Source organism: Uloborus diversus, chromosome 8, assembly GCF_026930045.1.
Source record: "Uloborus diversus isolate 005 chromosome 8, Udiv.v.3.1, whole genome shotgun sequence".
Lineage (NCBI taxonomy): Eukaryota > Metazoa > Arthropoda > Arachnida > Araneae > Uloboridae > Uloborus > Uloborus diversus.
The window spans coordinates 60,557,262-60,583,631 of NC_072738.1; the positions used below are offsets into that span (position 1 = coordinate 60,557,262).

At 35.2% G+C, this 26,370-nt stretch overlaps 1 protein-coding gene across 1 annotated transcript in view; it reads right to left on the reverse strand.

Moving 5' to 3' along the window:
• LOC129228058 (aminopeptidase Ey-like) overlaps nt 1-26,370 on the reverse strand; it is a 164,083-nt gene that overhangs the window by 74,542 nt on the left and 63,171 nt on the right. The window contains exons 2-3 of the mRNA XM_054862693.1: nt 7,247-7,385; nt 7,125-7,147 (exon numbers count right to left, since the gene is read on the reverse strand). Of these exons, the coding sequence (XP_054718668.1) occupies nt 7,125-7,147; nt 7,247-7,385 (162 nt within the window). The remainder of the gene's footprint in view (nt 1-7,124; nt 7,148-7,246; nt 7,386-26,370) is intronic.

Genomic DNA, 26,370 nt, shown 5'->3' on the forward strand with positions numbered 1-26,370 from the left:
TATTATTTACAGTAATAAGTATAATAGTTTACGAAATAAAAATTCTTAAAACTGGGATATTCCTTTATGCTAACCCAGTACTTATTTTTGACAGGAAACTGATGGAAGCCTGTGAAATCCTGGAAAGTGGCCCAGAAATAATCTGCGACAGTTCGAAGTTTTCTTACAAAGTGCAAATGTGTAAAATTTTAGCGTTTAAGATTTTTCATTAATGAGATCTTTTGCACAAGCGTTAGTTTTTGTTTTCTCCAGTCATTAAAATGCTTTTGCTAGCTGTAAAGATTTTTTTTTCTCAGTCATTCGTAGTTTCTTATCTTTTTTCCGAGTACGTAGCGCTTTTCACCCCTTACGTCTATACACCCATTTCCAAAAAAGATTGTTTATAATGGCTCACTGTATATGTAAGTTGGGTGCGTTTCTTTTACAAACCGTTCAGGTCATAAATCTACACCTTTCTAAAGAGAAGGAACTGCTAAAAAAGCAACATCTGTTTAACAGGTGACCTTCAGGAAGCGATGAGTGACTGTTTTAGTGCAACGGAACTACGTTGGCGAAGATTTGGTGAAAACCTGGAGTGGCACATTTGTGTTTTTAATCACAATCGTAACTTCTCAACGGCTGGCGGCTTAGAGAAAAATTTATTCTTTAAGACGAGTTAAAATAAAAGTAAATTAAGGCAGTGAGAAGTAAAGGGATTTAAGTGGACATTTTCAAGTTTTGTGCAAAATGTGTTTAAAGTTGCGGTCCTCTGGAGGGTTCCATTATTTTTTTTTTTCTAAATCTTGATGTATAGCAACACCTACCAGGGCTGCTAATACTATATCTTGCTCAAAAATAGGAGAGGGTTCACCTTCCATTTGTACTGGATATCTCAAAATTTTTAATTTTGGCACTTAAGTTTCTTTGCTTCTCATCGCCTCAATTGAAGATTTTCTAACCTCGATACGAGAGTCATTTGAGGATATATATAAATATTTTTTTTTCGTTTAATGGGGGATGCGATAATTTGGACACCCAGTTTACACCAGATAGAAGCACCTGGGCTCTCTTTTGATGCGAAATTGCACAAGGAATTTAATCTAGCCGAGAGAATTCTAAGCCAAACGAATACCCAAAGGGTCTTTTACGTGTAGCATAATCTCTTGGGCGCTAATGATTTTTTCTGGATCCATACCCGTAGATGCCCAACGCCTAACCATCACTACACCAGCCGGCTCCATTTGACTATATCGAGACCCGGTTTTCTTTCGGCTCAGCCCAGGGTTGTGAACAACTGTGTTGGGAACGAGTTTCTGAAGACTTTTTGTTTTAGTTCCAATCAGGAAAAAGGGATGAAACAGTAAATGATAAGTAAGGCTTAATTCCTAAAAAGAAGTGATAATATGGTTCATTTTACATAAATAGGAAAAGAAGGCTTTAATAGTTAAACATAACCAAATCGAACTCCTAAAACTGGACGATAAAAACAATTTATTTTACAGAAGTTAGCAAAGATGAATGTGTCAAGATAAATAGACAAGTTAGCTTAACTGTTAAGATGGGACAACAATTTAGTTTTAGCTCAGAAAAGTAAGCGACGATGAAGATTTTAAAAGCAAAATCATAGGAAGTTTATGTTTTAAAAGAAAGGAATAATAAAGTGAGGGATGCAACAAAAAAAAAAAAAAAAAAAAAAAAAAAAAAGAAGAAGAAGAAGAAGAAGAGGAAAAAAAAAAGAAATTTCAATATTTTATGTTAAGAAATTTGTCATAATGTTTGGCTCCGTAATGGTGGTGGCAAAAAGGATTAGCTTCCCCACATGGAATGAATGTTAGAATAACCAGAAATTTTTTTTTGGGAAGTATTGCTTTTTCCTAACTTTTAATTCTTCATTAGCACATAGCCTTCATAACAGTGTAATGGACTGTCTTTTAAGTCTTATAAAAGAAGGGAATAATGAAGATGGGGACATAAAAGAGGGGAAACTCAGAGTTAAAGTGTTTTACTACATAATGGATTGAAAGATTTAGCTTCTTTACATGGTATGAATGTTAAAACACCCAAAGGAAAGGTTGAGAAAGAATTCTATTTCTCCATTAACATATATTCTTCACAAATATATAGCTAATTATTTGTGAAGTCACAAAAGAAGGAAATAATAGCAAGTTTGATTAATAAAACATTGCAATCATTGGACATCGTTAAATTAAATTATCCATTTCAAAATTCAATTAAAGGTTGATTTTTATCATCTACAAAGTTGATGTTGAAATCCCCACTCAAAATCATTGGCAAATCATCAAAGCTCTTCCCATTTTTATATTAAAGTAGTGCAAAAAAAAAAAAAATCTTTAGAATAAATAAATAAATAAGTTTTCATACAGAAATTCTCGTATTGCGCTTGAAGACTTATCCGGCGAAATACACTGCTCGACATTGAAAATGCAACACCAAGAAGGAGTGGTCAGAAAGTGATGAAATTTGGAAAAAGACAGAGGCAGCAAGGAATAATAAATGATCTTAATTTTAAAATGATAGGCAGAATACAGAGCGAGAACGGCGTTGGCTCAGTAGGATGTAGGACCACCGTGGACAGCGATACACGAAGAAACACGTCTAGGCATAGAGTCAATAAGGGTGCGGATGGTGTCCAAATGGATGACTCTAAATTCCCTTTCAACCATTTGCCACAGTTCTTCTTCTGAACGAGGCAGGGACAGGGTCTGCAAAAGGCGTCCAATCACATCCCACACATGTTCGATTGCTGACAGGTCAGAAGAGTATGGTGGCCAGGGAAGCATCTGTGTGCCTTGGAGAGCATGGTGGAAGATGCAAGCACTGTGTGGTCGGGCATTATCCCGCTGAAAAATTGCATTAGGTAGCCCTTGAAAGTAAGGGATTGCCACCGCCCGCAGCACATTATCCAAGTATCGTTGGGCCGTCATAGTGCCCTGAATGCGAACTAGAGGTGATATGGAATTGTACGCAATTGCGCCCCAAATTATTATGCCACATTGTCGTGCGGTGGGACGTTCCACAGTTACTTCCGGATTATATCTGTCTCCACGTCGATGCCACACACGTATGCGGCGACTATCAATGGATAAACAGAAGCGGGATTCATCTGAGAACACAAAATTTCGCCATTCTGTCATCCACGTCCCTCTAGTCCGGCACCGTACTAAACGTTGCTGTCTATGTTGTGGGGTCAATGGCAGTCTTCTTAGTGGACGCCTTGAATACAGACCACGTGCGACCAAACGACGGGAAATGGTTTTGGTTGACACGGGAATATTCAGGGTATCTTGCATCGAGGAACAAGTGACTTGTGGGTCTGCTGCAGCTTGTCGGTAGATGCGTCGATCCACGCGTTCTGACGTCACTCTGACTGCCCCTACACCCCTTAATCTTGCCACATTTCATTGTTCCAACCATCTGCGGCACAGCCGATGCACCGTGCTCGCATCCATGTGGGTATCAGCTGCGATTTTACGTACGGACCAACCTCCCTTTCTCAGTCCGATCACCATACCCCTCGTAAAATCGTCTATCTGCTGGAAGTGCCTTCGTTGACGTCGACCTGGCATTCTCTTGTGTTACACATATTCTCCAAGACAAAATTTCTTCGATAATTCTCCAGTCAGAAATAACGACACGAATATTGCCCATTCTGCAAGTTCCTTCCCTTATATTTTACTTCACGTGCGTCGGAGAGCTGCGCATTTCACATCATTTACATAACTCAGTGATGTACGTCTACTCTAAAATTTGCATAAATTTCTGAACACTCCTTCTTGGTGTTGCATTTTCAATGTCGAGCAGTGTTTAAACCGCAACCATAACAGTTGCTGTCCATTTTCAGAGTGGCAACAGCAAACACAGTGTCTCGCCGATATCAGAAATATTGTTTTTTCTCATCCCAAAAAATACCCAGGGCCTAAAGAAGTTTTTTACTTCAGAAATATTATAAGACGGTGAGGATCGAACTCACGCCGGGCAGCTTATTCGATTCTTCAGACTGACGCGCTGCCAATTGTGCCACTGAGACTTGTAATCTCAAACGAAAAAAATCGCTGGTAAAGGAGCAGAGAGAAGCCGCTCACGCGCTATGTTCCAGGTGTTGGCGAGGTGTCGGTTTTTCAGTATCGTGAAAGGGGATGGTTTTCCCCCACCTCAAAAGTGCTCAACGCGCCTAAAAAAATGTTCATTTCAAAAAATAAAAAAAAGGAAGTGTTCCTGGAAAATAATGGGCAGCTATTGTGCTTAATTTTTGCCTAAATCTGGCTTAAAATCTGGCAAAAAACAGGAAAGCTTCTCTCGGTGACCTTTTTGAGATTTGCCTGAAATCTCTCTGATTAATTCAGAAACCCTCTCAGCAAAACGTAGTCATGCTTCTGTAATAAATCTGTAATTTTCAGAGAAACTTACTCAGCTTGGCACCTGTTTGGTTTACCAAGAAAACTCCCGAAGCAAATATGGCCGAAGCTGTAAGGCAGAATTGCAAGTAAATAGCATATTTACTTGCAGTTTTCGACAAGCAACAATTCTGAGATAACCTCTTGTTTCAGACCCAGTAGATCTAGAAGGTACGCAACAAAGCTGAAAGCGAAGCCATGAAGAAACTGAATATGTAATCGCACTGGTAGCTAAAAATGTTTTTCCCAATAGTGTGAAATTTGCATTCTTGAAACTGGCAGATATTCAGGAAACCTTTTCGCTAATTTACCTGTTTTCACTGGAAACTGGTGAAATTCGTGAAATCTTGGAACATTGTCCGGCAACATTGGCGTAGGAAAGGGGGTGGTCTCCGGATCAAACCCCTTCCTTCAAACTCAAAATTAAGTTGAAATAATTAAAATTAAAATTATTCCATTCCACTTAGAATACTTTTCCATCATCTAATCAATTTAACAAATGTAGTAATACTGCGTATGTAAAATAAAAATCTTATTATCTCTGCTTTAATTAACGTTTCCAAGTATCAGAGTTGGCTGAATTTAGGCTGGATACGAGGGTGGTTAAAAAATACACGTAAAAAAGAAAGGCTTCTCCTAGATAACAGGACGCGCCTCAATATTTTTAGACTTGTGAATAGTAATATATTGGAAGAATTTTAGCTTCCTATTTCAACTGAAAGAGGGTGCTCAATCCCCTCCCCCAAACTTCATAAATATGCGGAGGGGTGTTAAAAAATACACTGAACTGAAAAAACAATGCTACGTATTATAACATACACTAGTAATATGCATATACATATAATTATTTACAAAATAAAAGCTGGAGAAATTAAACGTTTCTAAATTTGTGGCATTTTCTATGTTGCGGCTACTGTTAAATTAAGGGGTCATTGAGCACCCTCTTAAAACTTTAGTAAGAAGCTAAAACTTCTACAGCATAATACTATTAGTCAGTCTAAAAAAAAATAGGGTGTGTCCTGGACTCTAGCTGAAAAAAAAAAAAAATTTTTTTGTATCACCCTACTGGACCCCCCCCCCCCCTTAAGGAATTTCTGGCTACGCCACTGCCCGGAAATGCAGTTTAGAATTTTCTTATAGTGAGAAATGCTAGACCTGCAGAAAACTTTAGGAAATATTGCTCTTGTCTGACTTAAATTTCTTTTTTAGCGCATGTCCTTCAAAAATACAAAAAACGACCCCCCCCCCCCACATAAAGCATCAAAAGGATATTGATTATGTCACCCAAAATGAAGTGCACATCAAGAGGTGCTAGGGCATATTTGCGAGCTTTAACAATATTGTTTTCCAGCAGTCACTTCACTTCAATTCTGCTTTGAAAATTCTCGAGGGTGTAATTACGACTATTTAATTACACTACATAAGTGTCGTGTTTCAGCGTGGAAGCATTGACAAACGATGACTGGAACTGTGACAGACGGAGTATTGTGAAAAAATTATGTTCGTTTTCTTTCCCATAAAGAACAGCGTGTCTCCCCCCCCCCTCTCATATCATAACAAAAATAAAAAAGAAGTGAATGCAAAGTTTTTTTTTTTTTTTTCTTGAGTATTGCTTCAAGCAATTGCCGCTCGATCATATTGTTCCGAAAAACTTACAGGAATGCTATTTACTCAAACTGCAGCTCATTGCTCACATTCGTAGAAAATTAATACTATCAGGGCCAGATTAAGGCATGACACATAGGACACGGGCCCAGGGCACAAACACGTGTGGGGGGGGGTGCGCCAGTTCTGTAGGTAAAGTTTCAATTGGACTCATCAATTCATATCGCACTATAACAAGAACTAATTCTTTAACCTAGGGAAAAAAAACCTCTCTTTAAAAATTTAATCTTTTTTGCAAATCCCTAAACCACTCCTAGTCCATATTTACATCATTAAAAGTTATAGCATAGATCATTTTAAATTTTTTTCGGCTAACTGCAACAGGCAAAGCTTGATAACAACTTATACAGGGTGAGCAAAAAGTGACTGGTCACTTTTAAAAATCGATAAAAATTAAACGGGTAGCGATAGAAAGACGCGGTTTGTAGCAATAATAGGCTAAGGACAACAGTAAATTTTCATACATACAAACATATAAAATTAGTTACAATGTTCCTCAACAGATGACGCTACAGGTAATTTAAAAGGTATATAAAAGAAAACACAGTATGTAAGATCGCCAAAATGACTTATATTTCAAAAATCTATAAAGACTAAACGGGCAGTGACAGAAGTACACCGTTTTTTTTTTTTTTTTTTGCAATATGCTTGAAAAAACAATAAATTTTCACAGACACACCTTAAGCCTCCTCTATATACCTATAGCGCCATCTATTGTGCGCCATGTATTGTCGACCTATTTTTTATGTTTGTATATATGAAAATTGACTGTTGCCCTAAGGTTATTGCAACAAACCGCGTCTTTCTATCTCTACCCATTTAGTTTTTATTGATTTTTAAAAGTCGCCGATCACTTTTGGGACACCCTGTATTTTAATGTATAATTATTGTATCTACGTTTTCTAATGTATTGCATTGTATACTGGAATATAAGATCCCGTAAAATTTACCATGGCTGTGTTATCAAGAGGTATCAAAGGTCAATATCAAAATACCCTTCTCTTAGCATCATATCTCAATAAAATAAATCGAGAGACTTTTATAAACAGGCCATCTTGAACATGCGCTTTTAAATTCGAAGCAGAAATCTCTACAGTTATGTAACAGCACACTCGGGGGTTTAGAAGTAGTCGCATGGATCACAGTTGGGCATGTCATCGTTGTGATTACCTTGTCTCAGTTTTGACGATGGGCATGTTGGACAGGCTCGTCATATTGCTCAAGTGGACAATGGTGATGTTGAAGGTGGCCTTGAGTGCAGGCTCATCGAAGCAAGGAAACGCTCGGCGGGCATCCGTCGGCTGGAACTGAGTGGTTGCTAGCCACCTGTTGGTCAAGGAAATGAAGAAATGAGTATCATCAGATATAAGATACATAATGTCAGATTCAACATTAAAGGTTTATATTTTATATAAGTTGAAATTCATTTATTTGCATAAACTAGAAAATCGCCCGTCAAGGTATGACGGGTGAAAATTGCTTCTATACATTTTAGCGAAGCCATTGCCTGTTTGGTGATAGTTTGATGGTTGAAATTTTATTCCCAACTCCAGTGGATTAACCCTAAACTTCAGTAGGTAGCGTTCATTGTTGACCGTTATCTCTTTTCTTTATTCCTCTGAAATGACCCAATCTTACTAGTAAAACAAATAAGTTACCGGATCGAGTTCAGCCTTGACACAATAAAACCTTTCCTTGCATTTAGACATTACCAAAACGTATTATCAAACGATCATGCCGTGGCACGAATTTCATCGTTGATGACGTCAACATTACTCGATCATTCGCTATTTACATATATGAGAATTGCAACCCCAGAGATCCCCCGTACATGTCATCACGCAGACTTACCAGGGACGATGGATCTCTGTCTAGAATCTGAACAAAAGAACAACCCTTGATCCTTGAAGCCGTGCCTACTCAGGCTCGTCATTTGGGGGGTGGGGGGAGGAGTCAGGAGGGGGCCAATAGACCCACCAGGCTGTGAGAAATTAATATATTTCCAACGCGGTTTTTGCTCTTTTTCGATAAAATCTGCATTGAGTATATAACTTTTCCCCTTCTCCCCCCACACCCTGGAATTATTTTTTTAAATGACTGGTCTGTGCTACTCCGCTTCATTATTGAAATTTTTAAAAAATTCTTTACAGATATAATATTTATAAAATAGAGTTATCATGCAATTATTGTACAGTTGTCATACATATTGTTATTTTATTCTGGTATACGACGCAGGTGAGATGTAAGACATATAGTTGGAATATAAATAGAAAACCTCTTTTTTTTAATTATTTTTTTACGACTATTAAAAGTTAAAAATTTGTCAAAATGAAAGGAATGAACTAACCCTCTTGAACAACAAATGTCTCTTTAAAGAGATAAATAAACGGAGAATGAAGTTGTTTGCTACACTGTAAAAACGATTCAAAAACGTTCCTGGAAAATATTAATCCCCCCCCCCCAGCCTTTGCTATACGTCACGCTGTTTTTCACAAGCATATTGTTATAAAGAAATGTTTGATGTCACACTTCTAGTTACCAGCTCCCTTGTCACAAACTCTCACGATTTCACGAACCCCTCTCCCTGATCCCCCTTCCCCTCAAAGCGTGACATCGTTCTTTGACGACTACTAACCATACGAATCAACACTGATCCAGTATATAATACTGCCGTGGGAAAGTAAAGGACAGTATGTGTAAATTTTTCCTTTTTGTCATCTAGTTTATATTTGCTAGTTGACAGAGTGGTGTTGTGGTTAGACGTTGGTCTCTTACGCTCAAAGACGCAGGTTCGTCGGCGGGTTTTTAAGATGCAGAAAATCGACAGTGAGCAAGCCGTATGATTATGCGGCACGTAAAAGATCCCTCGAGCACGCGTTTGGCTTAGAGTGTCTTTGGCAAAATTTAACTTCTAGAGCGATTTCGCATCAAATAGAGCCCAGGTGCCTCCATCTGGTGGGGAAGCTGGGCGTCAAAATTCTCGTCGTAAGAGCATCCGCCGATATTGGTGCTACATGAAAGAATGGATGCAATTTTCGGGGAAAGCTCTAGGTCTGCAAAATGTAGTGCCTCTAGCGTAACCCCGTTAGAAAAAAAAATACTTTAGCTTGTACAAGCTTGCTTATTTGGTTTCCACTGAAAATAAAACACGAAAAAAATGTTAAATTTGAACAGTTACCTATTGTTGGTATTATATTCAGAACGCCTTTCTACAAATATCTCGAAAACTCATTTCCGCGTATACTGCTGTTTACAGGGTGTCCCGAAAATGACTGACATATTTGAAAATCAATGAAAGCTAAACTGGCATCGACAGAAATATACCGTTTGTTGCATTATGCTTGGGACAGCTGTGAATTTTCAGACAGACAATCTTTCAAAATTAGTTACAATGTTCCTCAACAGATGGCGCTACAGGTACTTAGAGGAGGCTTCAGGTGTGTCTGTTTGAAAATTTACTGTTTTTCAAGCATATTGCAAATAAACAGAGTTTTTCTGTCGCTGCCCATTTAGTCTTCATTTATTTTCAATATACCGTTCATTTTGGTGATCTTACAGACTGCGTTTTCTTTTATACCTTTTAAACTACCTGTAGCGCCATCTGTTGAGGAACAGTGTAACTAATTTTGGAAGTTTGTCCATATGAAAATTTACTGTAGCATAAAGCAACAAATGGTATATTTATATCGCTGCCCGTTAAGTTTTATTGATTTTTCAAATGTATCAGTCATTTTTGGAATACCCTGTACCTTCTCACGACAGTATTGTACAAGCTTGCTAATTTGGTTTTCGCTGAAAATAAAGCACGAAAAACACGTTAAATTCTCCATTTTTTCCAACTATTATAGTGGAATTAATTTTGCTCAGGAAAGTTTAGCAGTTTCTGGGTAAGGGAAAGAAAGATGAGAGAATAATTGCTTAACCATCCGAAAGCGAAAAGAAAAATTGTGAAGCACCCCCGCCTCATAAATAAAAATAAAAATAAGGCTACCAAACTGAAGACTTGAATACAAAGAAATTCAGTCTAAATATATTTTGGAGAGTTAAGTTATAAAAGTAAGGGTACTTTGTAATACAAAAGTTCTTATATCCCATTTAAACTCTTTTTTTTCCCCCACTTCTTAAGTGTAATGTTTTTTTTGAAAAACGAGTGTTAACACAAATTTAGTTTATTGAAACTGGAAACATGTATTTAAATAAAATGAAAGGATATCGTCTGCTAGAGCGATACAAACGAAAATCGAATTTTCCGAAATGAATGACAACAAATTTCTCGAAAATTGTATATTTCTAAGAAGTTGCAACAATAAATGGAATTCAGATGCTTCCCATCTTATTTTCGGGTCAATTTCAAATCAGATTTGGGGACAAACAAAAGAACAAAAGGGGAAAACGTCGGCTTTCGAGGCAAGCGGAGAAGAGAACGTGCTTCATGAATAAAGTTTCGAAGCAGTAAGTGGAAGTGAAGTGAAATAAAGCGGCAAGAATTTTTTTTAAGGGAGGAATTCGCGACGATCTTTTTATGTAGAATTTAGAACCAGATACAAAGTGAATAAAATGAGTTGGAATCTTTCTTTGATATTACTTGCAGCAATACTAACAACGTACTGTAAAAGGAAAAAAAAAAATCCGAAACTTGTGAGGAAAATAATGGGCAACTATTGTGTCTAATTTCTGCCAGCAACATATCAAGTAAAAACAGGAAAGATTCTCGCTAAACGTTAGTATCCTTCCGGAAGTTTACCTGAAACCAGTATGAAAAGCTCAAAAATCTTCTCCATAAAATGATGTCTCGTTTCTGGAAGAAGTCAGAAACCTGGAATATGCTTATTGTAATACACTGTAAAAATGATTCAGAAAAGTTCCTAGAAAAAAATGGGCCTCTGATGTGCCCAATTTCTGCCAGTAACATACCTTGCAAAAACCAGGAACTTTCCCGGTAAAATTCAGTAACCTTCCTGAAACCATCCTAGAAGCTTCCTGAAAAATTCAGAAATATTCCCGTTGAAGGTACTTCGTGTCTCCAGAACTTCAGAGTGAACTTAGGTAGGTATAACATGATATCTTTGCACCTTCCTGATTTATTTAGAAAGTTCCATAAGCAGTATTGCAAACACAGCACAAAGCTATGCCAGAATGGGGTCGTTTCTAAAATTTTAAAAGTATTGTTTTCTGAAAGAGCATGTTTAAAAACATAAGGATCTGACCATTTTTTTAAAAATTTGTTTAAGTTTAATATTAAAAAAAAAAAAAAATACTTAAATCGGTGCGCTTTCATTGTTTACGTTTCTGCCGATGACATCACAAATGATGAAATGCATTCAGTATTGCCATTCACAGAGCAAAATGTTTAACTCTCATCTTTATTCACGTGTATTGGCAATGATATGGTTGATAGCAAGCGTAAAGCGCAATTTTAATTCGCTTCTTGATTATCATAACGTGGAAACTGTGCCAAAAAGCATCATTCGTGACGTCATAAAGACTACGCCTTGTTTGAAAAATCGGACATTTGAAAAAATTAATTAAAAAATAACTGTTGGGAAAATGAAAATATTTTCTGAGTCCATGTTATTATTATTATTATTATTTTTTTTTTTTTTTTTGCTTATTCAATCAATTTCAGTGCCAAAATGTACTAACGTTTTACTGAAGGAAACAACCCCATTGCAAGTAAGTATCAAGAATTTTACTCGCTTGCGACTCTTGCAAGGCAAAGTTGTCCATACATATTCGCTTTCTTTGGGAGCTTAATGCGCTAATGTACGCGCCTTAAATCACCGGAAACCGATACACTTTATAAATACGCTCATCTTTAAACTGGGAGCTAACCCCCCTATAGTATGTGAACAATTGAAGACATTTTTTAAAAATTCCATAAAGTAAAGAAATTATTTTTTAAAAATCTGGAAAAATTCCATAGCACAGAAAAAAAAAAGGCTATTCAATCATGTGGACCTTTTTTCTGTGAGAAAAAGATAATATTTTGTGAGAAATTGAAAAAAAAAAAAATGCTCACATGAACTCCCTTTTCCTCTCCTATTTACAGTTTGTAGAATACAAATTTTAAGTTTATTCAGCATTTTATTACAATAGTGCTTTCGACCGCCTTGTTAAAGAAGTCTGACTGTGGATGAGGAGATTCCAGGTTCGAATCCCGGTTTGAACATGGATGTACTTTCTCTCTCCTCTGCTTTTTCTTTTTTTGTGTGAATGTGTTGCTATTCAGTGAATGGTTGTGCCTATCCTGTAAACGGCAGAGCATTTTTTATGGAATTTTCACAAGGCGGCATGTTCAAAATAATTGAATGTCTAACTGTTGCTATATATATATATATATATATATATATATATATATATATATATATATATATATATATATATATATATATATATATATATATATATATATCTTTTTATATCCGTCGTGAGATCAAAAACGTAGGGGACGTATGGAACTGGCGGCCCTTTAATTAATTCAAGCGTATCTTAAATACATACAAAGATATTAGGTTCAGCTTCTGGTTTATGAGTAAACCTTTAATAGATCTAAATATTGACAAAAAGAACCTGATTGTAAGTAATCGAGTTCGATTATTAGATTACCGGGAAAAGATAATATCTTGCTTTATAATATTAACTCCGAAATAAGGGGGTCCGAGGGTTTCTCCCCCGTAAAATTTTCAAGTTTGTAGTCTTAAAAACACATTTTATACGATCTTTGGTACTGTTAGGAGAGAAATGACTTGGTGGCGCTCCCCTGTCTATGGAGAGATTTCAAGGCCCTTCCCAGGAATTTTTTCTCATTTGTAATCTTAGAAATGCATTGTAACTGTCTTTCGTAATATTAAGGGGTCTGAGGACCATCCTTCTCTCACTCATTTTTCAAAATTGAAACCTTTTAAAAACGCAAATATTACCTCCAATTATGTAAAGAAGAGGGGGGTTCTCCGGCGGAATTTTTTTCCAATTGTAGTGCTAAAAACGCAGGTTAATACCATATTTTCATGATATTACATGAAGGAAAGACTCGAAGCCTCACACCAGGAAATTTTTCTAACTTGCTGCCTCAAAAATGCATTGTAATTATTTTTGGTAATGGTAGGGGAGAAGAGGTTTGGAGAGCTCCTTCAGAATTTGGTTTAAATTGTAACTCTGAAAATGCTGTTTTAAACGATCTATGGGGATTTAAGACGAGGACAGATTGAAAGGCCTCCCATACGAGAACATTTCTTATCTCAGGAAAATTTTCTAATTTGTAAACTTAAAATCGCATTCTAGACTATCTTTGGTAAGGTTACGGATACAGATAATTAAAAAGAACACAAAACACACTGCATATTTTGAAAAAAAGCAGTTTTGTTTGCTAAAGAAGTAATGCTGGAGTCAGATGCCTAGAGTGGCAGATTACCCTTAACTCCCTGGTTTCAAACTCAAAGGAACGTATTATCGCGATTCGTTCACTAATTTTTCCTTGATGGAATCAATAATATATATATATATATATATATATATATATATATATATATATATATATATATATATATATATATATATATATATATATATATATATATATATATATATATATATATATATATATATATATATATATTTTTTTTTTTTTCAATGTGTAGTTAAAATTAAAGAAATCATTTGGCAATTTCTTGGAAAAACCACGATTATTAACGGAAACGGCACATCTTAACAAAGTCTAATCATATGAGTCGTGAGTTTTATCTAGTAAACAAGTTCTAAAATTCAATTCGGAAAAACAAAAGAAATGCATAATAACTCTATTAAAATTTGTAGCTTACTTAAAAGCAATGTTATCTTTCTAACAATATTATTTTAAATATTTTTTTTTCTTTTCATTTATAATTTTGACAGGCAGTGAAAATATGATACGTAGTAACACTCATGACGATGAATATTGTGCATTTTTATTTAAAAATTATTATTTTTTTATGCGATTCAAGGGAAAAATTTATTCATAAAATGTATGATTTTTCGTAAAAATAATCATTTAAATACTTCGTTAAAATACTGTCATGTTGTCCAGTAACACCTCCCATGTGTACTGGTTATCTCCAAATTTTTAATTTTGCCACTTGCATCCTTTTGCTTCTCACTGCCTCGAATATGATTGTACCCTTAAAAATAAACTATTACAAGAAATTTTTTCCCAAAATAAATAAAACAATTGATGATATTTATGTTTGAAATTTTTCAAATGTTGTTTAGGCAAAAGTTTGGAAAATGACCCTGGTGATTTATTTCTGCATAACCAAGAACAGACGCATCAAATATGCACATTTGAAACGAAACAGATGTGCTTGTTAGAAATAAGAACATAGAACAATTAGTATTTTTTAAATATGTCGAGGCGTGATACAAACGAACGTTTGGCTAGCATTTACCACTTTCTAGAAGACAAATACATGCATGGCCGCATCCAGCTTTTAGTTTCGGAGGAATCATATCCTCATATATATAATAGCAAACGATCGAGTAACCCGCGTGTTTTAACAATGAAACTTGCGCCACGGCATGATAACTTGATAATATGTTTTGGTAATGTTTAACATGCTGGGAAAGACCTTACTGTGACAAGGCTGAACTCGATCCGGCAACTTAACAGTTTTACTGGTAAGACTGTGTCATTTCAGGGAATAAAGAAAAGAAAAAATGGTCAAAAATGAACGCTACCAACTGGAGTTTTGGGTTAATCCACTGGAGTTAGGGTTACAATTTTAAGTATCAAAATATCACCAAGCAGGCAATGACTTCGTTCAAATGTAGAAGCAGTTTTCACCCGTCATACCTTGACGGGCGATTTTCTTGTTAGTAAATAATATTCAGGAACTCTTATAGAAGTAGATTCATATTGACAGAAGGAATATTAAAAAAATAAACAAATAAATAAATAAAACATTTTAAAATAAATTCATGAAAACTTTGTTATGAAACACCGAATGTATGTGTGTGGGGGTGGGGGCATTCAATTTACCGGACCCCCTTCAAAAGATTTTTCTGTATCCGCCCCTGCCCCATGCTACTGAGCGTTTACTCTAAAAAACGTTATGGATGAATGTGGCAGATTGAGGGAAGGAGGGGGGGGGGGGAGTGCGAACTAAACCATATGAACTAAAGTATTGTTGTCCCGCCTCATCTCCAAAAACTTGCAATGTGGCCCATGAGTAAAAAAGGTTGAAAAACCATATCCCTACATTCTTCTTATTTATTCAGACATATATTAAAATAAAAAGCGTATGTATTTGAATTAAATAACAATCTAAAATCAAAGCATAATCATTTATTTCTCTTACCTTTTTGATGAAGGAAAGAACAACGTTTCATGTTGAGTGGTGGGGTGGGGAGAGAAAAAAAAATCTGTCAACGAAAGCGCCTTTCGTTCGTAAACTCTTACTTTAAACTGCCCATTTTGTTCATAAGCCCTCAAGTTCCCGCTAAAAATCATCACACCCCGGGTGAATCACTGATTAGTCTGGAATTTACACCACTGAGTCTACCCGATGTTCGGTACAATGATGACTGGATGCATGGAGCTATGAGTAATAAGGAGAAGACATCACCAGTGGACCTCCGCAGTGGAAGTGAAGCAACCGCGAAGATTCGCGGCCATCTTGTGGCTTTCATCGTACGCTTTCGGCTCGATGCGCTGGTTGACTCAATGCCTTTGCTTTTGAACAATAATAGATAATTTATGGTTTTCTGAAGAGCAATAATCCAGGGTTTTTTCCCGTCAGTTTAATGAAAAGAAATGGTGGAAAATCGTTGCTCTAAGAATAAGAGCTCTTCAATTAATTCAAGAATTAAAATGCTGTTACTGTGCATATATTCTGTTTTGGTATAGGGTGTGTGTGTTTTTTTTTTCAGAGCGAAGGAGGTTTTATCAAAAATAATGCTAAAAGCAGGGTATAAAATTTATTTCCAACCGTCTAGTAATAATTTCAAGGCTCTTATATAAAGAACGGTGACTTTTTTTCGAACAAATCCTTTACGTATCGTGTTTGAAATAAATTTAAACCACTGGATATTTGAATACTTTATTCATCAAGTATTATGTAAAGTAAAATTAACTAAAACCAACGAAATAATTTGCATTAAGTAAATGTTCTCAAAAAGAGCTTTAAACATAATTGAAAGATGGGAATAAGAAAATGAATAGAGCCTTTTCCACTTGATTTGAATTACTTATTCCCAATTTATTTTTTGAAAAGGGAAGACGCAAATCAAAATGAATATTACAAATATTTATTTACTGAATACTTTAGGATTACATAACAAAAATATTACCTGGGTGTCAATGATTTAAATCATTTTTTAACTTAAACCCTGGAAATCTCCCTGAATTTTTTAAATTTTATTAGTTCTGAATTTTTTTAGTCTAACCCTCTTTCATTATATTGATTTTGTCCTAGGTGTCTTTCCTCACTTGACCATTTTTATTTAAATTATCTCTCTTTTACCACATTTTTTTTTCTTTTTTTTTTTTTGTGTCTGCACAATATTTTTTTCAATAAGTAGTCACTGGATTAAGGAACTTTTTTTATGAAAACAATGAGGGATTTTGTTGCACATAGATATAAAATGGGTGTGCAGAAAAATTCCATACTTTGTTGCTATATTGTGTGCATTTTTGTACACATTGGAAAAGATAAACTTATTAATACTGCTCCAAGCATAAATTGTTGTTAAAAAATTTAGAGTATGCTCATAAATTTATTTTTGAGAAATCATCAATCGAAGAGATTGAAGTTTATACATTTTTTGTTAACTATAATTGTAGATGGTCTCGGGACAAGTTTTCGAAATACTTTACCAGAAAGTGGGCAAATAAAATTGCCAGCTCTTTCCTATTGTAAAATATAATTTTTATACAAAAAAAAAAAAAAAAATAACAAAGCTAGTGAAGATTAGAAAAAGGCAAGTCCAATTTGTTTATTTTCCTCTTTTTTTACCAATTTAAAGTGCACTAATATGTCATTTAAATTAAATTTGACAAGAATCATATGCTTTGAATTAAACAGATTTTTCATCATGTCATGAAAGGTTTTTACTGAAATACTCAAAATATAATAGTGGTAAATTTAGAAAAATATCAATATTAAATTTAATTATATTTTACAAATGTTCTAATTTTTTTTCTATAGAATCAAAAAAATCGGATTTAAATCAAATAAATCCGATTTTTTTTTATTATTTTCCAAAAAAAAAACAGGAATTTTTACTCTGGATATTACTTGTATCAATATAAAATATATTTTTCAGTTTTGAAAAGCACATTCCAGAGCAACAAAATGTGTTTTTGAATATTTATTCCAAAAAAATAAAGGGAGTACAGTATTTTACAATGTTTGAATCAAGGACAACATTACTTTTTGAAAACGTACAGGAAATAAAACCCTTATAATATTCCACTTCGACATAAAAAGGACTTGCGTAAAAGCATTGTACCACAGAAGTATAAATAAAAGGATTCAGAACAATAACAAAAACTGAACAATTGCTGTGAAATGAGTTTAAATATATTATAAACAAAAATAGTTTTATTTACACTTTTCACACAAAAACAGTAAGGTCAGATACTTCTTGGACAGCACTTGTACTTTAGGATTAAAGAAAATACTGTCAGCCTGCTTAATTAGGTAAAGGATAAACGAATGCTCCGCTTATACGAACAAAAAATCCTAGAACCAAATTTTTACCCATAGATAACGTTAAGAAGCCCTCGGATAATAGAATAATATTGATCAGCTTTCAGAAGTATTTTTGTTGAGAAAAATTTTAAATATACAAAAAATAAATTAAGGGCAATTACATTGACATAAAATAAAAAATGATAGATTGCGCCTACAACGGGTGAGAAAAACATTCATTCCATCAAAACATTTTTATCATTCTAATTTCTACTGTCACTGTTGCTGCCATTACAAAAAAAAATAGTAATTGAATAAATGTCGGTTAATTATAAATTAAATAACGCAAAAGAATATAAACATTACAGACGAGAAGGTTAAAAAAATGGTAATAAAAGAGCTCCCAAAAGACCTTGAGCAAGTGATCCACTACCGTATATACTCGCGAATAAGTCGAGAAATTTATTACAAAAAATGATGTTTAAAGTTGGAGGTCGACTTATACGCGGGTCAGAATTTCCGAAAAATTTTACCGATTTTTTTCTTTGAAAAAAACACTCAAAAACGTGATCATTTTCCCGATTTTGGTCCATCCCTTTTAAGCAGATGCTAAAGAAGTGAATACTTAAACATTCTGCTATGATTTTACATGGTCTGACTGGGAATAAAGAATAAATAATTACCGTAACTACGCAAAAAGTGCGGGGATCGCTGTTTTCGCGAATTTTCCCAATAGTCGCGAATTATTGCTCATTTTTTTAAAAAATAATATATAATATGGCTACAGCATAAAATTTTGTCGATATAAAATCAAAATAAAAGCATCAAGTAAAAAAATCGAAACAGCGAAATCGAACCATTTATAAAAATCGCAATTGCAAAAAGTGAACCCTTTTGGTGCAAAAGAATAAAAATCGGACGTTTTTTAACATCAGAAACACACCATGTTATGAAATGCAGTCTTTCAATGTTTTGAACACCACAAGATGGCTGCCAGTCAAAAGAACAGTTAACTAAGCTTCCGAAACGGCTTCAGCGTATCTCGCTCATGTCGTCTCCTTATTACTCATAGCTCCATGACTGGATGGCGACAACAATTAGCACCCCTTAACCCGCAGGGGATGACATGTTTTCGTAACCAGTCGTGCGGTTTTAAACGAGTAGGAAAAAAAAGAGAAAAACTGCTTTTGGTTGACAGCTGGAAAATGCCCGATGTAATTCTGTTGCTCAAGAGGAAAGAAAAGAAAGGTGTGAAATCCTTTTACAAAAACGAGGAGTGGAACCATTGTTGAATTTTCCAATGTCGCCCAGTAGTTTGATTTTGCATCTTCTAGGCGACAGAATTTTTTCACTACGCGACGTTCGTGTCGCGTAGTACCTATGTTAAAAAATGCTCTGGTAAACGGGTCCTTATGGAACGTATGTACTGTGGAAGTCGGATTTCACACTAAATTACGGTACAGTTGGAAAAGTGAAGCGGGGGATCCCTAATTGCCAGCCTAGCTGGCACAAGACAAAAACAACAGCAGTATAACAATGTTGCTGACGCTATCCGTGTGTTTCGACAAATTACCATTCAGTTTAAACAAGGATTGACAGCTGGTTTTGAAGTAAAACGGGTTTTGAGTCAAAGTCATTAAATCAACCCATAGTAAAGAATTGTATCTCTTCCGATTACGTAAAATCTCTGCAAGGGTTAAATAACCCTGTCACCAACCGTTCCTATAGTAAAGTACCACAGGAAATAACCCTGCCACCAAACAGTACTCAGTCTTAAAATGCACTAAGCATGCTCCCCCCTCCAGAAAAGGAAGACTCAAATCAAAGTTCCAACAATTTACATAGTGATCAAAAAATCTTATATAGTTAAAAACTGAACATATCTATGTCTGTACATATGTATGTATCTATGTCCAACTTACTTCGCCCGAAGGCCAGTAAACTGACCATCGAACCAGGTATCGATAGATTCGTAATTTTCTCATCTTTATGTTTGTCTATTTAACATAATCCTCTGATAATAATTAGCGGAGATATCAATTAAAAATTATTAATAGTAATGCTCAGATTTCAACATAAAATCCGAATTTTTCGAAGGCTTTCCTCCATTCAAATTATTATTCAGTGCTTCATCTCAACTTTCCGTAACAATGCTTTTATTAAAATTTATAGCGTAAAAAAATCATTGAGACGAAAGATCTGTTGCCGTTTTTTTTTGCTCAAATATGAACAAATAAAATTCGGGCTTTTGTTTTAAAGGCTTCGAAAAATGGAAGGCCATTTGAATTTCCTCCATTCAAATTATTATTCAGTGCTCTATCTCAACTTTCCTTAATAATGCTTTTATTAAAATTCGTAGCGTAAAGAAATTTGAGAAGAAAGATCTGTTGTCATTTTTTTCGCTCAAATATGAACAAATAAAATTCTGACTTTTGTTTTGAAGCTTTTCCTATAATCGGGGGGATTTAAAATGTTTCGTTTTTGGTTATTTTTCAGCGATCTACGGCGAAATTTTACTGATTTTTTTTTTTTGTTTAAGGTTGATTGCTGAACATGCGTCACTTAACATAACTTTTATTTTCGAGATAGACCGTGCAAAGCCGGGCGACACAACGAGTATATTTTTAAAATCAGATCTCGATTTATAGACACAATAATGCATTTCATAGTATCTAAATAGCATTGAACGTTCTTTTCCAGTCCTCAGTTTTTATGGTCACGTTGGTATCAACAATTATTTGACACAAAGGAAATTACCTTTCTCCGAATGGCAATATTTGAGAATTATGACGAAGCAAATTCCATTCCAAGCAAATGTTAGTTTCTTGAGGTTGCGAGGTCTTGGAATGTGTTTCGAAACCCTGTTCGTTGAAAGATGTTTTTCAGGAAAAAGAAGGCCCTTGCACTCAATAGCCATCTCATAAAATCTATGAAAATAAACACAAGCACGTAAAACTGGAATTCTTTTTTCTAAGTTTTCACGAAAGATCAGAATTTTCTGAAATGCATTTTCTCGGCAATGCTTTCAGCGTAGAAAGAAAAGCAAGAGTATAAAGGTTTTTATTTTTACGGATTCGTACTCTTTGTTCTTATTCTGTGAACAAGAGCAAAAAATGATATTTCTGAATAGAAGGGCCGCATAGAGCAAAGGCCCCTTGTCAGGTCTGTCGCCCCAGGTCCTCCGTCCCCCACCCCCCCACAAAAAAAAAACACTGCTTATTTGAAAATAATCAACTCGTTTATACGTGCCACAACAGTAAATACCATAAGAGTAAATTTTACTTTATCCTTACGCTTCCGCTTATTCGGGGGTTCCCCCCCCCTTTATCTTTCTTCCTTTCCTTTTTTTTATTTCTTTTTTTTTTTTTGCGTCAGTGTTATTGCCCCCCCCCCCTTCCCAAGGCCCGGGCTCCTGGTTTCCGACTAGGCTGACATGGCCTCTCGTCGGGCCTACTGAATACTTGCAATATTTTGCTAATTTTTGATATTTTGATTTTTACTTACTATTATAATTTATGTATTAATTCTGAGGACAGATGATTACTTGAACGTTACTTCAACAACAACATCAATAACAAGAACTACTTGAACAGAATAAGTTTCTAGATAATAAGAGTAAATCTGAAAATTCATCGTGGTATTAAAAATGTTGTTGTTGATGTGTCCATAGGGGCGAGCTTAAATCTTTGAGAGAAGGGGAGAGGGGGGAGGTTCAGTGTATCGAATGACACTTCCGAGTTTTACCAAAAGATAAAAATGCAAGCTAGCTCACATACCTATTTTTCATCAGAAAAATTAGGCATCATTAAAAAAGAAATGGCAGTGTTGCACTACTGTCCCCAAGCTAAAAAAGAACGAAACGTTATAGCAGAATAATGGCCAGCTAGTGTGCCTAATTTCTGCTTCAGTAACATATCTGGCAAAAAGCAAGAAAGTTTCCCGCTAAAAGTGAGTTATCTGCTTGAAATTAACATGGAACCTTTCCGAAGAATTCAGTAACTTCCCAATAAATGCTAGTCACGTTTTTGAAATAAATCAGGAGTCTTCCAAGAAAACTTATCCATATACAATATAAAAATGATTCAGAAACGTTCTTGGAAAACAATGGTCAGCTGATGTGCCCAATTTCTACCAGTAACATAGCTTGTAAAAAACAGGAACGTTTAACATTAAATGTCAGCAACCTTTGTGAAATTATCCTTGAAATTTTCTGAAGAATTTGAAAATGTCCCCAGTTAAAGCCAGTCATATCTTGGGAACCTTCGAGAAAAATCAAGTAGGTTTAACGTAAATTGTGATTAGAACTTTTCTGATTTACTAAGAAAGATACTAGTAGTATGAACGAAAAAAACTACTAAAGCTTGACCACGAAAAGAAGGCAGATGACCTTGAAGCGAAACATCATTTATAATAGGTAGAATCTGCTAGAAACCACCGAATAGTAAGAGGCATCGCCTCGCTAATCCTATCTATTCCAAAATAATAATAAACAACCTACAGTGGCGGTAAAAAAAAAATTGCATCACCCGCGCCGCAAAGGAGAGGAATAATCATCCCGACTGCATTCAACACACAGTCAAGCATCCCGTATCCCAGATGGTTTGGGGATGTATTTCTGATCAAGGAGTTGGTGGGCTTCACTTTGTGCAAGGAACAGTAAACGCTCAGGTGCATATTGGCATTTTGGAGGAGAAATTGCTTCCTAATACAATCCGAGATCACTTTACTTCAGTTCCAAAAGTTATTTTCCAGGATGATTCTGCTCCGTACCACAGGGCAAAACTGGTAAGTAAGAATTTAAAAACCTTTATCCTGCCATTAGACTTAAATTGACATAGGGTTAAGTAATTTTTTTTCTCTAAACTCACACGCAGGTTCAGAAATGGAAAAATGAGCATGGAGTCAGCAGTTTGCCTTAGCCTGGAAATAGCCCCGATCTAGGTAAACAATTATCGGATTCCTGCTGTTAAATGTTTGTTTCATAAGTTTTGCAGAATTTCACATACATTCATCGTTAATCGATCAACCAAAAATTCTCACATAATCCCATTGTAGTGAAATTGCGAGGGTGATGCAATATTTTTTAGCAGCACTGCATTACAAACGACAGTTTTGCTTCAAGGTTATCCGCCTTCTTTTCGTGGTCAAACTATAGAAGCATGGTCAAAGCTGAGACAGAACTGAAGGCAACCGAGCCCCTTGCCTTTCAAGCCGCCGCTGTCCATTCACTCCCATTAGGAGCTTAGTCAACCTGGCCGGGTAGTAACAAAGTTAAAGCCGATAGACTTAAGAAACACGCATAGTCAATCTTTAAACTGGTTGCTAAAAAGATTTTTCACACCAATAAAAAGTTTGCATTCATGCAATTTGTAGCAATTCAGGAAACCTTTTTTCAAAGATTCTTGGTTTTCACACGAAGTGGATAAAAACTGTAAAATACTGAAACGTTCAACAGAAATAATCAGTAACGTTTACGAATTTCTTTACAGTGGAATAATAGTTAAGAAAGTTCCTTACTTAACAAAAACTGTTAATCTTTTTTCTTTTTTTTTTTTTTCAAAACTGTAAAAAATGTTTAACATTTTCCTCATTTTAGGTCACGCGACTAATTACTTGACATAAATCAGTGAAAAAGAACTTACATTTTGATTGGAAGCTCAAAAAATGTTTAATATTTTCCCCATTTTATGTCACACGACTAATTACATGAGATAAATCAGTAAAAAAAAACGTACATTTTGATTGAAAACTGCAAAAAAATGTTTAATATTTTCCCCATTTTATGTCATGCGACACATTTTGATTGAAAAATAATCTTTACATGATTAAAACAAATAGTGTGCTAGCCATTCTTCCTGCACTGTTATAACCAGAGGTTCCAGACGAGTGAATATATTCCCCCTAAGGTGAAAGCATGGTGACCAAGGGTGCCATACTGGCCTGGAAGTAAAGCAGAGGTGCGAAAGTAGCAGACAGTCGTAGACAGGGGTGCCAAAACAGCGAGCAATCGCTAAATGACTTGCTGGCGCATGCGCTTCCGGCAATACATTCACCATTCAACCACTTCAATATGGCGGACGAATGATAGGTTGCTCTACGCGTGGCTTCTACGTCTTTCACATTGAATGAAGTACACTATTGGATTAAATCTCAACTTTTGTAGGATAATTCTTTAAAATAACAAGTAAGTACAGCTTTTGATCACTTTGTAGCTTTTAGGGCTTTCAAACATAGTTAAAAGTACGTTTAATGCTTTTCAGTTACCGTTAGTCCGTTACGATACCGTAGTACCGTTAGTTGTTTATTTTCAGGTTACCGTTACTGTCGTGAAAATTCCATCATTCACACAAAACGCTACTAAATGTATCTATCATTATTTTCTTGAGTACTCGATAAGCAACATTTAATCACCGAAATAGTAACCGCAATGATATTTTCAATAACCAACAAGTGAGAACCGAAATAAAAATGATTCTTGTGCTTCCTGTAGCGAGCGCAAAAAATAAAAAAGAAATCTCTCTCCGTCTATCTTTTTCTTTTGCTTTTTCGTTCAAGTGTTTGAATCATTTCCTGTTAGCGGTTATTCGATAGTGTTAGGAGTTTCTTTAAATTTTTAACTGTCGAAAAATTTTATGCGCATTTTATTTTATTGATATTTTGATTGAAATGTTGAACGTTTTAGAAACGATTTTGTTTTATCGTAACTTTAATATCCCAGAATATTTTTGGCTGTTCATGTAAATAATTCATAAGTACATTTACACTTTACTTTCGGTGCGGTTATTTCTCAGAAATGATCATTAACTTAACTATGATTATTCAAATAATTACTCGTCTTTAACTTTAAATATATTTGTGACAACTCTTTGATACCAAATAAAGTCTGTAGATATTTATTGTTTTATTCATCTTTAATATTACTTTGTAAAACAAAAAAAAAAAAAACTCATCAGTACGCAGAATTTTTTCACAAGTTTTTTACCGCCCCGAGAGTTATTATAATTATTATTATTTATTTTATTTATTTTTAAGAAAAGGATAAAAATTTCACAGGTTCGCAATGTTTTTCATTTGTTTTTACCGACCCGTGGGTCAAAAGAGGTTGAGAAACACTGATGTAGAGAACGATCAGATGAATTAAAGCAATGAGCACTTCTTAACTATGTTGAAAACTCTGAAATATGGTCAAATGCTGTAATTACAAGTTTTAATCATTTCCAGTACTGAATTCATGCAATGTGAAAAGTGTGCAAAACGTAGACTATCATGAATCAAAACAAAACTATTAAAAAAAGAAAAATACACAACTGTTTTCAAAAACGCTCACAATACGGGGGAGGGGGGGGAGGATCTACAGTAAGGGTGCCATTTCTCTCTCCGAAGGTTCATTCTTTTCACCCCGGTTGCCTACTTTTTGAAAGGTGCCTGTTTTTCACCCTAGTTAGAGGTGAAATTTCGGCTCCGTATTGGGTGCCGCTGGTGAACAAGCGTTTCACCCCTGAAAGGTGCCGAATGCAACCTGTAGTTTTAACAGTGTGGCATTCTCCAAAACAAAGTAGCATGCTCTTTCGTATACCTAGTCTAAATCTTTGGATCGTGTACACAGCTGCTAATTTCATCTCTAAATAAGCTTAAAAAAGATTGAAATTTTACTCTGATTAAATATTTACTTGTCATTATTACAACATTGGAGAAATTTGGAAACAAGTTGTCTATTCCGTATCAGCCTGCCGTTTCTCTGACTTTTCCAGATCGAGAACATAAAATTTCCAAGTGTCGAACTGTTGACGTGTTTTAAAAAATATTATTTGATATTCGCAATCACAGTTTTTTTTTTCCAAGTGGGGCTTCGTGTAAGTTTACTGCTCTTTACTAATTGATTTATTCCTCTGAATTTATGATCAAATACCACTTATAAATTAATATTACTTAATTTTAGTTCCCGAATTTCATGTCTTCCTATTTGTAGTGTATTATGGAATAATCAAAGACTCAGTGACTGAGCGGTGGAAACACTTGATTCGTATGCCTGAAGTCGTGGGCTCGATTCCCACCTGTTCCCTGGGTGTTATTTCCACTCTCTTGTAACGCAAATCGTTCTTGTCTTGTCCGAGAAAATTATTGTGTATGTATTGTCTTATTAGAAGTCCACCATCCTTGTAAGGCAATGGCACATCTCTTTCTCACAGCTATGGGACATGACAACAAACGAAATAAACAAATGCAACATTCAATGAAGGTAGACCATACAAATAGGCAGATATACAGGGGTTCCCTAACGTTTCCGACTCACGGCACGCTTTGAAAAATTATAATTTTTTCGCGTTACCCTACACTGAAAAAAGAGTTCAGAAACGTTCCTGGAAAATAATGAGAAGCTAATGTGTGCAACTTCTGACAGTAACATATCTTGCAAAAAACAGGAACGTTTTCAGTTAAAATTGAGCAACCTTCCTGAAATTATCCTGGCATCTTTCTGAAGAATTCAGTAGTTTCCCTGGTTAAAGACAGTCGTGTCTCTCGAACCTTAGGGAAAAAACTTTAGTAGGTTTAATATTATTGCTTGGTTCTTACGTGATTTAACAAAAAAGCTCCAAAAGCATTGTGGCAAAAATGGCCAAACTGAGACAGAATTGCAGGAGCGTATC